Source organism: Mus caroli, chromosome 14, assembly GCF_900094665.2.
Source record: "Mus caroli chromosome 14, CAROLI_EIJ_v1.1, whole genome shotgun sequence".
Classification (NCBI taxonomy): Eukaryota; Metazoa; Chordata; class Mammalia; order Rodentia; family Muridae; genus Mus; species Mus caroli.
In genome coordinates this window covers 66,540,538-66,557,885 of record NC_034583.1, presented here as the reverse complement: position 1 = coordinate 66,557,885, position 17,348 = coordinate 66,540,538, and the positions used below count along the sequence as shown (strand labels likewise).

At 47.0% G+C, this 17,348-nt stretch overlaps 1 protein-coding gene across 1 annotated transcript in view; it reads right to left on the bottom strand.

Moving 5' to 3' along the window:
- Erich6b (glutamate rich 6B) overlaps positions 1–17,348 on the bottom strand; it is a 48,568-nt gene that overhangs the window by 20,148 nt on the left and 11,072 nt on the right. The window contains exons 3-6 of the mRNA XM_021181329.2: positions 13,480–13,525; positions 11,882–12,048; positions 5,735–5,809; positions 859–935 (exon numbers count right to left, since the gene is read on the bottom strand). Of these exons, the coding sequence (XP_021036988.1) occupies positions 859–935; positions 5,735–5,809; positions 11,882–12,048; positions 13,480–13,525 (365 nt within the window). The remainder of the gene's footprint in view (positions 1–858; positions 936–5,734; positions 5,810–11,881; positions 12,049–13,479; positions 13,526–17,348) is intronic.

Below are 17,348 nucleotides of genomic sequence, written 5' to 3'. Positions count from 1 at the left end.
TTGAACAGAAACTTGCTTTTTTTTTTTTTTTTTTTTTTTTTTGGTGGTGGTGGGAGGTGTCACAGGGCTTTACAATGTAGCCCAGGCTGACTCAAACTTACAGTGATCTTTCTTCACCCTCCCCCTCCCCCCAGTGCTGGGATTACAGGTATAGGCTATCACATACAGCTATCATCATCTTTTGCGTCAAGGATTCAGATTCTCTCTCTGTCTCTCTCTGTCTCTCTCTGTCTCTGTCTCTGTCTCTCTCTCTCTCTCTCTTGTATGCATGTGTATGTATTTGTATATACTATATACTGTATATTCTGGAAAAGTACCCAATGATAGGGATAGATATCAGTTAAATACATATATAAGATGTGCAATGAAATACAGATTTTCAAAATATATTTTAAGGGAAAAGTAAGAAATAGACATGTATATTCTGGTTTTATGGTGGCTAGTTGTGCTATTGTAAGGATCAGTATACTTAATATGTATTAACATTTCCAGATGCGCTATAAAGTACACTACATAATAGCTACTTCTGGGAGGTAAGGAGGAGGATTGAAACATTTATTTTAGTACCTTTTCACTATTTCAATATTTAAGCATCATGCACACAGGGTAGTTTCAAGACTCAAAAATCCAGGTTGAACCAAACTACCGTAGGCAATGAATAAGTCTGGTTATGTTTCTCGTCCTCTGGTGGCAAAGCCCTGGGGTGGTGAGGGGCTTGCGACAGGAGATTCCTGCTCAGACTAGTTGTCCCCTGCTCTGGCAGGATGCCAAGTGTGGCCTGCTATTCCTGAGTCTTACGCAGCTACATAAAGCCACGTCTCCTTCTTGGTAGGGAACTGTAGCTCTTCACCCACTTACTTTAAGGCTTCTCTCTTCCTGCTTGTCGAAAGGTTCATTCATGAGTGTGTCCCAAAAGGCCCCTTGTTGGAAGCTGTCTGATTTTTTTCAATTTGGGGAGGAACAGCAAAAGGAAGCACATTTGGAGGGGGAAAATGGAGAGAGAAAAGAAAAGAAGGTTAAAAAGGAAGAGATTTATGGCTCATCATTTAAAAACAAACAAACAAACAAACAAACAAACAAACAAACAAACAAACCAAATGAACAAAAACCTCACAGGCATCCATCCCCCAGGGAAGCATATTCATCAAATTATTCAACGGGAGGTAATAATAAAACAGGCACGGGATAAGTCATTTCAGCGACTGATTTAAGGGAGCTGCTGTGGTCCTGGTGTCTGGCGAACGGCACCTCAACAAAGTGATGCTTGTATGAAGTGGGTGGAGGACAGGCAGGTGTCTTAGCGATGGGTGGTACTACCCCCCCCCCCCACTTCACCGCCCCATGGTGAGACCGGAGACACATTTTGAAAAACTGCAAAACCACTGGATACCTGGTGTGGAGCAGGAATCTGGTGACTGTGGAGCCAATAGAGGAGATAGAGGGCAGGGGCTAGCTGTCAGAGTTCTTTGGAGACTGGCAGAGGGACTTGGTATTCTCAAGGGAGATTTAGTCTGAATATGATTCTATGTCAGAAATTCCAAAAAACTGTATCTATCTCCCATTAGTTCTCTCAAATTTGCTGATTTCTGGACCTGCCTATCATGGTTGCAAAGTCAAGACAGGAGAGGATTCCCTAGTCCAAACAGTTCAAGAGGATCTACCAGAAATACTGCATACATTTGTGTTTAGTGTCAGCTTTAGCCGGTGGCTCAGGAAAAGAAAAAGGGCTTCAGGTCTTCAGGGTGATGGGGGTGCAAATTGGATTGTGGAACTGATAATTAGAGCTCTGGTCTCTCTCCCTCCTCCCGGGAAGAGGCTCCTAAATTAGGGTTTGGAGGAAGTGGCTCTAACTGGATAACTGGGTCACTAGGGAAATGACAGTGGCTTGTTGCCTCAGCTTCAGGATGTCCGTCAAGATGGAACATCCAGAGAGCCCAGGAAACCTGGTAGCGAGCCATGGGATGGGCTTAGTTCATTTAATTCTGTGCCCTTATTATGCATTTGGGGTCCAGAGCAGGGGTGTTCTTTGTGATCCCCACCTATTGATTTTGGGTTCAGTGGAGAAAGCCCCACCTCTCCACAGGGTGACTGACTAGCTCCCTCCTGTCTGCAGACCTCATATGCATACCTACGGTTTGATCTAGACAACCTTCCTAGTCAGCTGAGAATTCACAGGTGGCCATTTTCCCCATTACTTCCTACAGGGGTGCATGTACCACCGGGGTACTCGGCATAGCAAGGTCGATGGTATTTGTAGTGTGATTCTAAAAACACAGTGTGTTCCTACAGTTGTTCTGCAAAGCCATTTAGGAACACCCAATAAGAACCTATGGGAGTTCAAGCAAGCATTCAGGAGTTCCTTGTGGCTAACATCAGAGAGGAAAAGAGAGTGAACAGACACAATAGGAGGCCAAGAGACCATGAGGCAAGTGGCATGGGTGAGATGCTCTAAGCTGTGATGTCTCTGCCTCCTGTGGCTGCCAGAGATGAAGTCCGTGCCTCGTTGGGGGCTGACAGCTCAGCAAAACGTCATCACTGGTGACTCCTTATTTTAACAGGTCTTACAGAACAGTCTGGAGTTATTTGAGGGAGAAAGTGAGTGTTCGTTAAAAGAAGGAGGAGAGGTGACATCCCTGAATATGAGCAGTGAGTGCTCACCAGCGCTGGGTTCTGTGATCACCGAGCTTATTAGCATCACTGGGCTCTGGGCACAAGTCGGGGGAGCACTGTACACAAGCAGTGGCCGGAGCTGGGACTGGGCTGAATGAGAAGAGCTGTATTTCTGGTTAATGGTTCCTTTGGAGGTTTCCTGTGGCCTCTGCTTCTGTTCTGATGAGAACATTATCTGTCTCCTGGAGGGTGGGGACAGGGTTGTACCAGGCCAGGAGCAAAAGAGGTGGACCTGTTTTATAAGACCTGTACCACCTGCAATGTCACCAGCCCTGCTTACACCCTAGCCCTGCACACACTCTAGCCCTGCACACACCCTAGCCTTGCTCACACCCTAGCTCTGTTCACACACTAGCCCTGTTCACACACTAGCTCTGCTCACACCCTAGCCCTGCNTCACACCCTAGCTCTGTTCACACACTAGCCCTGTTCACACACTAGCTCTGCTCACACCCTAGCCCTGCTCACACCCTAGCCCTGCTCACACCCTAGCCCTGCTCACACCCTAGTCTTGCTCACACCCTAGCTCTGTTCATACCCTAGCCCTGTTCACACCCTAGCTCTGTTCACACCCTAGCCCTGCTCACACCCTAGCCCTGCTCACACCCTAGCCCTGCTCACACCCTAGTCCTTCACCCGTGCCATGAGGAAAAGAAGGCTCATCTTTACAGCGGCTCAGAGGCAAGGCCTGACAGAGGCCAAGAGCCTGTACACACAGTTCCCGGTAGCACAGCCTCCTTGTCCCTTGCCCCTGTATCTGATTAAGAACCAATTTTGATTCCATTTTATTTTGGTGCATCTCTTCTATGGCTCTTCTTGATAGAACTGAACCCTTGAATTTGTGATAAAAGTTTGAGCCGTGTACATTCCCACAGAGTCAAAACAACAATCCCCATATTCCACTGAGAGAAAGAAACCTTTGCGTGGTCATAGCTCACACCTCCTGAGTCATCTCCTTGACCCATCTGTTCCCTTCTTTCTGAAACCTAGTTGTAGCCAGTGCCTTGCTAAGCCCATTTAGTGGGAGCCTCACACCCTGAGGCCTGAATATCTCGATCTTGGGCCTGGTTCCTCAGTGGTCCAGAGACATCTAACTGGGTGTCTGGTCACTCTGACTTGCCTTTGATGTGAATCCTCTCCCTTGTGACATCTCTTCACAGCCATTTCTGCCCAGTCACCTCTCCCTGCCCTTTGGATGTGACTCCCACCTGTCCAGGCTGTGTTTGTGTTTGAGCTCCCTCTTTCTCTTATTACAAACTCCCACTGCCAAGGTCCTTTCTGCAGCCCCTATTCTTACCACACCGGTCTCCAGTAAGGCTTGTCTGGCTGTGTCGCCGAAGTTTTTGTTTGACAGCAGATGAGGGGAAATGGAGGAGAAAATCAGTGACTAGTCTAGGACCAGCTCTGTGCAATGGGCAGCCCAACCCCAGAGATTAATGAGCACCCAGGCAAAATTCAGATCAATTTTAACTCCTCCAATCCTCTTGTCAGCCTAGGTAGGTGAGGCTAAGAGCTAGGCTAGACTGACCACTGTGGCACAAATCCACAGGCTGTCCTAAAGTCTGGCTACCTGGACTATGATCCATCAGTCATCGTAAGTAACGAAGAGCCCACTAGAAGGCCAACATTTTCCAGACCTCACCATTTAGAATCTGCACTCAAACAGGATTCCCATTACAAGGGAAGAATTCTTCCACGGAGGCATATTTCCAATACTACTGTGTTGCACGTTGACATTTGAACAGTGTGTCTCCCATACAACCATGACTGGCAATAGACTCAGATGGAGAAAACCATATTTAATGGCTAGCATTCTGAAGTAGCAGAGGGGTATCTGGGATGGATAGTCTGGAGTTTGAGAGAGTTTGTTGGACAGGCTGCTGGGTATGGGTGGGTTACAGAATAGAATATTTCAAATCAGAACATCTCAATGTTTTCCCATCAGTTTAGTCCCTACATTGCTTTCTGGCAAGCATGGCTCTGGGCCATCGCTCATGTCTTGTGATGAAGGGGTGCTGTGCAGGCTGGATGCTCTACCCAATGTATTTTCTCCTGTCTTCGTCTCTCATGGGAGTCAGCTTAGCCCTCATTGGCAACCACGTACTAAAGGGAGGGACTCAGGTGCAGACATGCCAAGCTCCTCCCACCCCGCATTGGATTAGTGTATGATGAGATACTTCAGACCTCAGGAAAGCTATTTCCCTTACCTCACATACTCAGCCACAGCCTAGAGCCACTTTAAATGTGGGAGTTCCTCCTTGCACCAAGGCTGTTCAATATAGATGTAGACTTCTAGCCCCATCTCAGGTGGGCCATTCTGTCTCACTCTGGTGACTCTGTCTTCTTTGGGAGGTTTGGGGGCTGTGTGCCATCATGTGCCCAGGTTCCCTTCCAGGACTTGGTATAAGCTGGATTAGCAAGGGAGCCACCACCTGGGGCCCCTTTCTGGCCCACAGTCCTCTGCAAGAATCTCTAAACAATGGGTCAAGTTGACTCTTATTATAACCTTCCTCTTTCTGTTTCAATTGCTGAAATGCCATGAGTGTGGACCCTGAGGGAACTGACTTTAAGATCACCTCTTTAAGTAGCTGAGGGGTAAGAGGAGGTAGTGGAGGGGTTAGACCACACGGGCAGAGAGAGGTTTCCTAGGCACACAGCAGTGTGGGTGCGGCCTGTAGTGTGCACTCACTAAGCGTAGGTCTCCTCTCCTTGGTCCTATTTCTTCTTTCTCCTTAGGGTTTGGATTGGGTTTTGTTTATTTCAGTGCACAAAAAGTGTCATTGAATGAACTATGTATAACAACTGTTATCTTCCCATATACCCTTCCAAGCCTGGGTACTGTTTCCTTTCCTTTCAAAATATCCACGTCCCTGCCTCTGATTCAGTGTCTTTCCTTGGTGCTGTGTTCCAGGGATGGCACCTTGGCTATCCTTGGAGCTTAATCGAGGTTGCCTGGCTGAAGGAGGGCTTTCATCAGCAGGGGCCCAACTAATTCTGTGCTTCTTACCTCCTTGGGTCTGGATTAGTCACGTCTACAGTCATTTAAAATCAGCACAACCATTACCTTCCAAGTCAGTTTTCGAATAGATTAGCATGGAGGCGTCTTGATCCAGTCTTGTTTTGGATTTTAAGGATAGTCCTGTGAAAAGATGAGAGTGGCCATTCTGATTTTAGTTTTGGGCTTGGCAATGGGTCCATGTTTTACACATGGGGCCTATCTTGGTACCCAAGGGCCAAGCTGGGGAGGAGGCTGTAGGATGTGGCTGCCTTAACTTGGATGTCCCCCTTCCCCCCCTTTTCTTTTCTGGTGACTTATTGAAAGAGTAAATCAGAGGTGTCCCTGGCTGGGGGCCCAGAGGAGAGGAATTTTAACTCTTGTTGTAGGGACTGGAGGGCCAGGTGGCTCTGAGGCTGTGGGGATGCGCCGTGGGGTACTCTCATCATCAAAGCAAAGAAGTCCCTCTGCTTTCCTCATGCCAAGAGCTCCCCAGGAGATACATAGCAGGTACTGGCTGTCTGGGAGACAGATCTGCTGAGTTTGCATTTCATCTACCGTGTTTTCCTCAGACCTTTAGAAAGCACGTTGTGGTCACTCGAATTTATGTCCTCTGAAACTTTCCTGTTACTGCTCCTTTTGTGTTGGCATCTCCTCTTATTCCTAAACAGGTGTGCACCCAAGTACATGCACACAAGCACACTCTTACACACATTTATACACATACACACTCTCTCACACACACTCTCATGCACATATATACTCTTACATACACAAATTAACACAAAACTTGCATTATCTCTCTCTGATATACACATTTTCTCTGTCTCTCTGTCTATCTCTCTGTCTCTGTTTCTCTGCCTCTGTCTCTCTGTCTCTCTGTCTCTCTCTCTCTCTCTCTGTCTCTCTCTCTCTCTCACATACACACTCACACACTCACAATCTATGCTCCATTCTTGGCAGCAGAAGAGGAAGAGGCTCACGAGGACAAGAAGGGAATCTGCTGCACCTTTCCAGGAGGGTTTGGGTTACATCAGGGTCTCAGTGCTCAGGTGAGAGGCCTCACACATTTTAAATAGTGTGACTGCACCACTATTTTTTTTTTCAGCTTGAGCCCCACCCAGCACTCCCATAGGTAAAGGACACCAAGCTCAGCGACGTATCTGTCTTGATTAGGGTTTCTGTTGCTGTGATGAAACACCATGACCAAAGCATCTTGGGGTGGAAAGGGCTTTCACTTCAACACAGTCACTTCAACACTGCAGTCCATCCATCACTGAAGGAAGTCAGGACAGGAACTCAAACAGGGCAGGGGACTTGAGGCAGGAGCTGATGCAGAGGCCATGGAGGGGTGCTGCTTACTGCCCTGCTCAGCTTGCTTTCCAATAGGACCCAGAACCACCAGCCCAGGGGTGACCCAATTCTGTTATTACTTCATCATCTTGCTTCAGCTTCCAGCTCTTATTGCTCTGTCTTGTCCCAAAACACTGAGAAGCCATTGGGCATTAAAGGCCTGGTGGGATTTGGAGCTGCAGGGTTATTTTATTTCCTTATGGCTATTTTGCCAAGAAATGCCAACCAACATTAAATGACTGCCCCTGCTAGCTGTATATTGGTTTGTTGAGGGCATTTTACTCTCAACATCTGCCCTAGATTGGCGCAAGCTCATCTCCCCGATTCCTCATAATTCCTCAGATCCCAGAAAGATGGTTGAGACAGTCTCTGTATATTTGGAGGCTATTTTGTCTAGGTCAGAAGGCAACAGTTGTTATTCTCTTCTGACTTTTTCAACAACCTTGGTTTCCGCTGCTTCTTATTCAGTTTACTGTGCTTTTTCTATTCCGAAGATGATTTTCTTTGCCAGTGAAGTAAAAAATGAAATGGTGCTTGTAAAACACAACTCTGTGCCATCTGCCAGCACTGGCAGTGCAGGCGAGGCTGTCATAACCTTTGTGCTCTAGTTACATTGTAACAAGGCCCTTGTTCTCTAGTTACATTGTAACAGGGCCCGGGAGGTGGGGCTGGAGCCACAGCTCAGTGGTTCACAGTAAGTGCTGCTCTCACAGAAGACCTTGATTTGATTTGCAGCACCCAATATCGGGTGGCTCACAACTGCCCAAAACTGCTGTTGTAGGGGACCCAGCGCCATCTTCTGGCTTCTATGGGTATTGCATACATGGTGCACATATAGACAAGCGGGTCTATAAATAAAATAGCCACAGGGTTTTTTATTTCTATTGTTACTGTTGTTATTGGAATATTTATCCTGGGATTCAGTTTTCCTGACCACATTCATAAAGTTCAGAATAGTTTTTCTCCATTTATGTTTGGGAATTCTTTTCTCTTCTCTTCTCTTCTCTTCTCTTCTCTTCTCTTCTCTTCTCTTCTCTTCTCTTCTCTTCTTTTCTTTTCTTTTCTTTTCCCTCTGTACATGATTATTTGGATGGAATCCCAGACCAGTGATCTGGGATTTGACTTTGGTGAAGGACATTCAGGATGCTCAAGTCACTGGATTTCATTTTCAGCACTGAAAACAGAACCCAAGCTCATGTCCACCAAAGTACACACTGCACACACACACACACACACACACACACACACACACACACACACACAGTAGTTTACACTCTGGAGAGTTTCTCAACCCTGGCCACATCTCTCTTGCCAGGGGGTTTGTTCAATCACAAATCACCCCCCAGCTTATCCACATTTTCAAACGCAGTGCTTTTGTTATATACAATTCTGTTTCTTTGGAGTAAGTTGTGCTTTTTTTTTTTTCCCAGCACAATCTAATCTTGAATCAGGAGTGGGGTTCAATCATCTTGTCAAAAGCATTTAACAAATACATATAGCTGCCAGCTACATGCCAGGCACCAAGCTTGATTTCCCTGAGCATAGATGTAAGGTTAGGATTTCTGGTCTCCTTTGTTTATGACCCACCATATGTCTAGATAGACAGTCTCTTGGGGCTGTAAATAGTCTTTCTGGTTCTCCCCCCCTGGACCAGGAGTCATTTCCTGCTCTTTAGCATTCTTTCCACATCGAATTTGCCAGCCTCTGAGAGACCTAGTTTCAAGGATTTATCTGGGCAGTTTTGTGAGTGAAATCTGTGCCACGTGAGACACTGTTTCTGACCTGTGGGTACTGAACAATATCATAACAAAGAATTCCTCAGATACAAAAGACTTGGTCCCAGGAGATTCATCCTGAGCTAAATAAAGGACCTCAGGTCTCCACTATTTATGTTGCTAAGTCTTCCAGGGACTATGCTAACAATGGAGACTTCAAGTCATTAAAGGCAAGGGTTTGATAAGGGTTAGAAATCAGCATCTTTGCTGGGTCTGGTGTGGAGGACACTCAGGTCTCCACCTGAGTCTCACCTCCACCCTCTCCTGCTGGCCTTCAGTCCTGAGTCCTCAGCACTGTGGTGGTCTTCTGCAGCCCTGTGGTGGTCTTCTGCCAGTTGCCATGTTGCTGCAGTAAGTGGGAGGTGCTTTCTCCCTGTGTGTACCTCCAACAGATCCTTATGTATCCCTGCCCTGTGTAGGGATCTCCAGTAAAGTGTGCCACGGTGGCAGGGATCTTTCTCTTCCTACAGAGTGGGTTTCTGTGTTCCTCTCTTCCCTACCTCCTGATCTCCACCATCCTGGACCCATGCTTCTGTCTCTTACCTGCATCCCTCACATATCCCCGTTGGGGACGTTACAAGCTCTCTCATCTCTCTCTCTAGATGTGAAGGTGGGCGTGTCTGCATTCTTTGGGACTTTGGTCTATGCACACACTGTGATGATGAGGCTGAGGATGGGAAGTCACTTGAAATCATTTCACAGGATACTGTAGCAGGAGACACCATGGGCTTGCCTCTGGAAGCTGCCTCCATCAGTTAGCCTGGTCACATGACCTGAAAGGCTACCCTTGGGAAGGACAGCCTTCCTCAGCCAGCTTGGCTTTTTAGGACATAGTATGTTCTTGGTATTTGGCAGTGCACCAGGCCCTGAGAGATGCTAAATCTACCCACCCCTTGTCCCATTTTCTCCATTCATTGACCTTACAGTCATGTGCCTGCTACCATCAGAGTCCTCCAGAAAGATTATAATCCACAGGCAGAAGAGGAAAGACGATCCTTCATGAATTCTTGGTAACTTCTCCTTCTTCCTGGTGCTTCAGTCTCTGCTGCAATAACTGATGGGGAGAGAGGGAGGGTCCCTCTTCCTAAGGTTTGCTGGGACGAACTGACAAGAGACAAGCTAAGGAGAACTGATAGAGAAACATACGGTGCTTGGAGCACCCACAAAGCGTTATCACCTTAGAAGCTTCTATACCCCATTCTGTGATACGGAGGCGGCGGGGGGTAGGGGGGAGAGGGTCAGTAATACAGACAGGTTTTATAAGAACAGTACACGATGTTTCAGGGTGTCCATAGGCTCATATACTACACAGCGACCTGGGGCAAAGTCCAGTGGATGTGTAGCACAGACGAAGAACAGCAAGTGATTCTGTTTGGAATGCTGGGTGGGACCGAAATGGAAGACAAGAGCGACGTATCCGAAGCTCATTGAGGCCTGTCGGCAGATGGGAGTCCCTTTTCCTGTAGCATGAGTTTGATAACTGAAAACACAGCGGATGTATGCGAGGTGATTAGCATCTTCTGTGGTGGGCATAGAGTGTTTCCAGTCCGTGTTGTCACCTAGGATCCTTTGATTTAAAACCATACATGAGTCCACGGTCTCTGAACTCATTCACGACCCTCTCCCCAGGTAGCTGCAGGACTTTGGCCATGTTGTCATGGAGCCTGGCTCAGAGGCTGCGGCACAGTTCACACCTGCGGCTCCAGGCTGATGTCCTAGCATTTGATCAGTAGACATTCGCTATGGGATGCTTGGCTCACCATAAATGTTTACCCAGCACTTGATGGCTTTAAGGGCTTCAGCCATGGGAAGATGCAGAGCTGCAGACTGTGCCCACACACATCAGAGGTGCGTGATGCTTACAACCTGAATGTGGGCACAGGAGCGTGATTGTGAAATGATCGTGGATGGAGAACACACAATGGCCTTCGCATGGTCTTTCTGGTGCGTGTCCACAGCGGTATGGTCAGGCCTTGGGTCTTTCTTTCCCACTCCCAGCCTCCTTATCTCCTCTCCCACACTCTCTCAAAGCTTAACGCTGACACTTCTTAGGCGGTTAGTGAGTCCCTTTAGTGTCTTGCTTATGAAATAAATAAAAGCTAGATTAGCTGTCGCTGAGTCCGCAATGGTCCCATCTCTCAGGGATCGGAGAGAACCAAATGAACCCGTTAAGCCTGGGAACTCCCTCCCATCATTCACTGGCTTCAGTGGGCCCGTCCTCTGTGTCCCCCACCACCCTTTGAAGGGGTTCTGGCTCCTACTTTTGTTTAGCCAACTTTGAGCCACAAACTTTAGCAGGCACGGGTTGGGGCAGGGAGGTGAAGTAATAGGGAATGCAATTTACTGCTGTCATGACTAAAGACGGGAACTAAATCTGTGACTCAGCCATGGGTCAATACCACCTAGGCTGGCCTTTAAGGATTAGCAATGGTAACAAATGCTGTCCAGCTTTTCATCCCTAGGGCCCAGAGGGAAGGGCCTTTGATCTTAATTAGGTAGAGTTGAGACCCTTGATGTCACCTCTCTGAAATCTCTTCTGTAACTTTTACTGGATGGTGGCTTTGCCTGGATTTGTGATGGAGTTAGCTTCCACTGCACACCAAGACATAACCTGAGGTGGCCTGAGGCTTGTTGGACTATTCTCCACAGATGATTAGCCACACATAGTCTAGTGCCTCAAAGAACCAGTGCATGTCCTGTGGAGGGAATGCCTTCGCCCCTGAGGGAAATATTGCTTGTGTTCATATAGCAACGGACAGGAGGACTAACAAGGGGGCAAGCAGGAGATGGGAAGGCGGTACCTATCGGCTCTTTGCAGGTATTTCTGGGAGGCCCCGGGATGTGCAGTGGTGCATGACAGGGCTGCCAGGGAGTTCACTTTTTATCCACATATGTTTGACTTGACATTCTATCACCCAGGACTGTGTCATACACATGGGAGACTGCACTCAAGCCTCAGTGTCAGACATGTACATCACACACACACACACACACACACACACACACACACACACACACACACACACGATCATCTTCTCAGACGTGAGAGCCTGGCCGGAGGGTCCTGAAAGGGTGGGGTCTTCCTTACCCGACTTAGTCTTGTAGGCCCATTCTGTCTGACTGCTCTGATTTCTTAGGGCAGCAGAGATTCCTGGCAAGCTGTAGTAAGAAGAAGTGGAAAACTTCAGGTCGTGTGTAGAGCCAGAAGAAGAGACAGTCAGTTGGGTTCCTTGAGAGGTGCTTCCAACTGGGCTCCTGTCGACGGGGAGGAAAGGGCTAGTTAATTTTCATGCAGAAGTCAGGCTAGGATCCTAGATGTGTGCTACTGTGGGGTTGGGAAGACAGGGGCTGTTCTCCTGTAGACTCCTGCCTGTCCCAGAGGCAGGTGGCAGAGGCCAGAAGACTAAGGAGGCACCAGCTTGTGGATCACCGAGAATAGACCTGTGTGGCCCTCCATGTTGCCAGCTGCTGTTGCACTAAAATCTGAAAGGATCTACAGATGCCTTCCCTGACAGCAGAATATTCTAGGACGTTACCCATCAGTCCTGGTTCAGAACCCTGCTCATAATCTCTACAGTCTTCTCCTGCCCCACGGTCACTTTAGGGATGTGTAAACCACAGAAGATCATGTCACAGTTGTTTAGAGCCAAGCATGGAGGTACGTCTCTACAGGTGGCCCACTGCTGTCACATGTGTTCTGAAGGGCTCTAGATCCCGTGGATGGGTTAGGAATCAAGTGTAGACTCTCCACAGCTTAGGGTCCGGAAAGATAGTTTCAAGTACCATGTCCTGTCTTGGGAATCTCATCAAATCCACCATTTCCGGCCCCTAGAGGTGTGGATGGAGTATAGACCAGAGGGGCAGTGCAGAGTAGAACTTGCGGGCTGTCTTGCCAATAGCAGCCCCCTCCTCTTACTACCACCCAACTGGCCTTGTGAGTTTTCTACATCTCACGTCCATTCATGTCATCAGTAGAGAAAGGTGACCGCCCATCTGGGGGGATTACAGGGCACATGACCCAGGGACAAGGAGAGTATACTGGGAACTCTGGGTACCTCTCTACTGGTTTCTTTAGAGCTGGGTACATAGATGGATGGGGTGCTTAGTGACCCCAGGTCATTAAGTTTGGAGAGCACGCACCCACCCCATCTTTATCCATATTTTTATTAAAGTCATGTTCAATTCCCCAGGGCCCTGCAGAGACTCCCGAGGAACAGAGAGGCCTGGAGGAGGGGGTGCTTAGACATCCGTATGCTATTGCATGGGTGTTTTTATTTTTGCCGTCTAGGGCACATGAGTCATGGTGGCAGGACTTCAGTCACCATTGGGAATATGCTCCAGTTGCTGTTTTTTCCCTGTGTGGCTTTCAACTTCCCTTTGGCCATCCACGCTTCTGTCCACGGAGAGCATTCATTGCCTGTTAGTCCTTTGTTGACTGCCTCTTGTTACTGCCTGTCCCTGACCTAGGCTTTGGCCAAAACTCAGAAGGCCCTCCTCTTTCATTGCTGGACATCCTTGGTACCCAGACACACAACTTTGGAACCCTCCCCTGTGAGTGACAGCGTGACACAAGTGGGTACTGTGGTAACTTTCAACTGCCCCTTACTCAATACCCTTCCTCAGGGACTTAGTCCCCTCTCCACCCTTCTCTGAGTTTCCACCTGGTTTTTCCCGAAAGGGTATTACCTTGCATTCACATCGAGCAGGCCTGATGTGGTATCTATCTTGGATTCTATTGGGGGTGGGGGAGGAGAACAGAAAGGCATTATCGGTTCCTACAAAGCACTTGTCTTTGCATTAAAAATATCTTGTTAAGTCTCTGATGGTGAGGATGAGAGGGCCTTGGTTACAGGAGTTTCCTACTTCAGTGTTCTCTCTTTTACACTTGATCTTAGCCAAAAGGCCAAGAAGCGATGTGCCCTCTCTTTTAACGGTTTTCTTTAAACAGTAGGGGATTTAAACTGGAGAGAACTCAAGCAAGTGAGGAACCAGGTTTGCTTTGCTAATCTTAGGCACTCACCAAAGGTACCAAACAGATCAGGAGGTTTTCTCCACCCTCCTCCCCTTTTCTTTTAGATCCAGGGTCTCTCTCCTTAGCTCTGGCTGCCCTGGAACTCACAATGTAGATCGGGCTAACCTCAAACTCACAGAGGTTTGCCTGTCTCTGCCTCTGGAGTGCTGGGATTCAAGGCACGAAGTAGAGTTCTTTCTAATCATCTGGGTCACTTAACCATCTGATTGTATTTAATGATATGTTATCAGGAGCTTCAGGTACAGTTGTCATCAACTCAAGTGAAAAAGAATTACTGAAGCGCCAGGGCGGTGGTGGTGCATGCCTTTAATCCCAGCACTTGGGAGGCAAGCAAAGGCAGGTGGATTTCTGTGTTCGAGGCCAGCCTGGTCTACAAAGTGAGTGCCAGGACAGCCAGGGCTACATAGAGAAACCCTGTCTTGAAACAAACGAAACAAACAAACAAACAAACAAACAAACAAACGAATTACTGCAGCCCGGCATGGTACCCAGGGGCACATGTCTCCCATGCCCTGCTTAACTGCCTCATGACCACATCCATTTCACAAAGCAGATACATGTGGCCATGGAAGACTGGCCGTGTGTGTGTGTGTGTGTGTGTGTGTGTGTGTGTGTGTGTGTGTGTGTGTGTTATAGCTAACCTTCACACTGGCTCAAAATACTGTGTGTTTGATGCACCCTATGAGATAGTCTGTTGCTAGTCCCTCATTAAGAGATGATACCAAGACAAATGAGATTAAAGGATTTGTCTAAGTTCATGTAACTTGTAAGAGAAAGCTGGACTTCAGACCTAAGAAGTCAAGCCTCTAAGAAAGACATTCTTTATGGCAGACTCTTGTTTGCTGCCAATAAACAAATGGCAGTGAAGCTTCATCTTCACTCCCTGATTCTATGGGAGACATTACTAGCTGATAACAGTATTCTTCCCTGATGTGCCTAGACAGGGTCCCCAATCCTCCTCAAGATGGTGGCCTGCCTCTAAATCCTAGTAATTAACCTATCAGCATGAGAGATGCTAGTTCATATGTTCTTTCTAAGGTTCTTTTGATAAATGCCAGTTAATTCACTAAAAATAAGTATATGTGTGTGTGTGTGTGTGTGCTTGTGCTAGTGCACACACATGCACATACGCACAACTGCGTGCATGTATGTGCACATATGCCTTTATAAAATAAATCTGTTTGGTTGATTCAATTTGCTGCATATCTGCTATATTCAATACTGTGCTCCACACTAGTTATATCAAAGATATTTGAAGAATATTCTACATTTAAAACCTTGATATAAATTCTTTCAAAAAAACAGAGAATTCTCTTGTTAACCCCCCTGCCCCTGTAACGTGTTTTACATACTCTAGTGTGGCATTGGAGTTTGCCCGGCCCAAGAAGCTCTTCTCTGTGCCTTTAAAATCGTTCCAACATCTCCCTGCAGGGTTTCCAGTGCTTTTTCAATTTTTTTGCTAGCAGGTCGTTTATTTTCAAAGCCCCGTGCTTTATACACAGTTCCATTCGCTTGACAGCATTGTGTTTGTCCTACTCCAGTGGGTAATATATTTACACAGATCCAGCACGCAGAGGGGACATGTTAAGAATACTTGATCCGTACTGTGCAGAAGAAAACCGAGAGCTGCTATTTTTCAGTATTAGTATTACACTCAGTATTTGGACAGCGGAGATCTTAGGATCCCAAGAGGGAGCCTGATGGTAGAGGCACACAGAGAAGAATTTGCTGGCCATAGAGCAGTCATTTCTGCAGTGCTCAGCTTCCATGAGGGTAGCAGGAATTAAGGATGTTATAGCTGAAGAGATCCAAGAGAATGTAAGGATAAATGCTGAGGGTAACAAAACCAGTCCCAGGAATATAGTTTAGTTCTTAATTTAGGTTCACATCAAGATGATTCAGATGACTCGGGGCTTTTAGTTTCCCTACCCGATTGGATATGATCATGCAGTCAGGACATCCTGGGAAGATGCCATGTGAATCTCTATGCCAGGACACATTAGCCAGAGCTAGCAAATTGTGCAGTGGCCGCTGTTGCCAGAGTTAAACCCAACTCAAGGTGATGCTGACAATCCCAAGAATGGGACTGTAGAAAAATGTCAGTCCTTGGCCGAGAGCCATCACTCAGCAGTGTGGTAAGAATGTCCCTTCTAGGTGAGCTGCATCTGGGAAGCAGTGTCTGGTGGCCTAGTGCCAGATTGTAGGCCTGTGTTCTAGGAAATACCCACTACATGTTTGAGGATAGCCTTGGGTCTCTGCTCTACTTCCTGAGTGCTGGGATCACCGCCATGCACCACCACATCCAGTTTATGTGGTGTAATGGGCCAACCCTAGGGCCTCATGGGTGCTACCAAGCACTCTACCAACTAAGCGACTTCCCAGTCTCGACAGGCTGTTTGTAAAAGTAACACCAAACAAGGGGGGGGGTAATCCCCATAGTCCCAGTGCTCACAAGGCCAAGGCATCAACACGCCCTCAAGTCGAGGCCAGCCTGCGTTATATGGTAAATACTACACTCACCAGGTCTACATAGGCAGACCCTGTCGACAAAACAAAACAAAATGAGACAAAAACATAGCACTAAAATTGGAAGCAATGAATAATCAATAATAGGGATTGAATGGCAGTATTGTGGTCTAGCCTGGGATGAGTGTGCACACATGAGTGGGGCAGGAGAGAGAGGAATGGTTAGTGGGCACTGTGGACAAGTGGAGTGACTTTGAATGCTCTATGGAAAAGCAAGATAACTACAGTGGACAGCAATTAGCTGAATATTTCAGAATAGTTTACAGAGAATTTGGAATGTCCCCACTGTAAGGAAGAGTCACATGTATGAAGGGTAGATGTCTCTGCTTCTGCATTGATCACTGTACACTGACTGGGCACACACTCACTGATATGTACAATTGTTATGTCAGTTAAAAAATATTAGAAAGAAAACCCAATACAAAATTTATAAAGTCTAAAACTACATTCACAAAACATATAATATTTGTATGCAGTCACAAGGTAGAAATACACAAATAAATATACCTTAAAAGCAAGGTGCAAGCACTGTAGAAAAAACATGGTTCTTTCCTAAAAGGTGAAATTTGTCAATCAGGTAACCAATACAGGACCAAAATCTTCTGAGTAAATTATGTATGCACAATTAGTCTGTGTGTGTGCACATGGACATGTAAGTCTGAGAAAAATAGAACCAAAGTATGAAAAAGGTCGTCATCTTTGGTGGTAAGTTTTGCTTTCTTCTTTTCTTTAGTTGTACGCACACGTTCACTTGTGGGTGGAGTCTGAGGGCAGCCTCGAGTGGCATCCTTATGAGTTCCCTTCTGTTTTCCTATATCTTGTACGGTTTCTAAAACACGATGAACCGTCATTCCTCGCTCAAAAAGGAGACTGCTGTTACAGCAGAGAGATCAGGACGGATACCATTTAGCTGGTGGATGCTTCCAGAACATGGTACCTAAAGTGAGAGTAGCAGTGTCTAGCACTCTTGAGGTAGAGGCACAGGGAACAGGTGTTC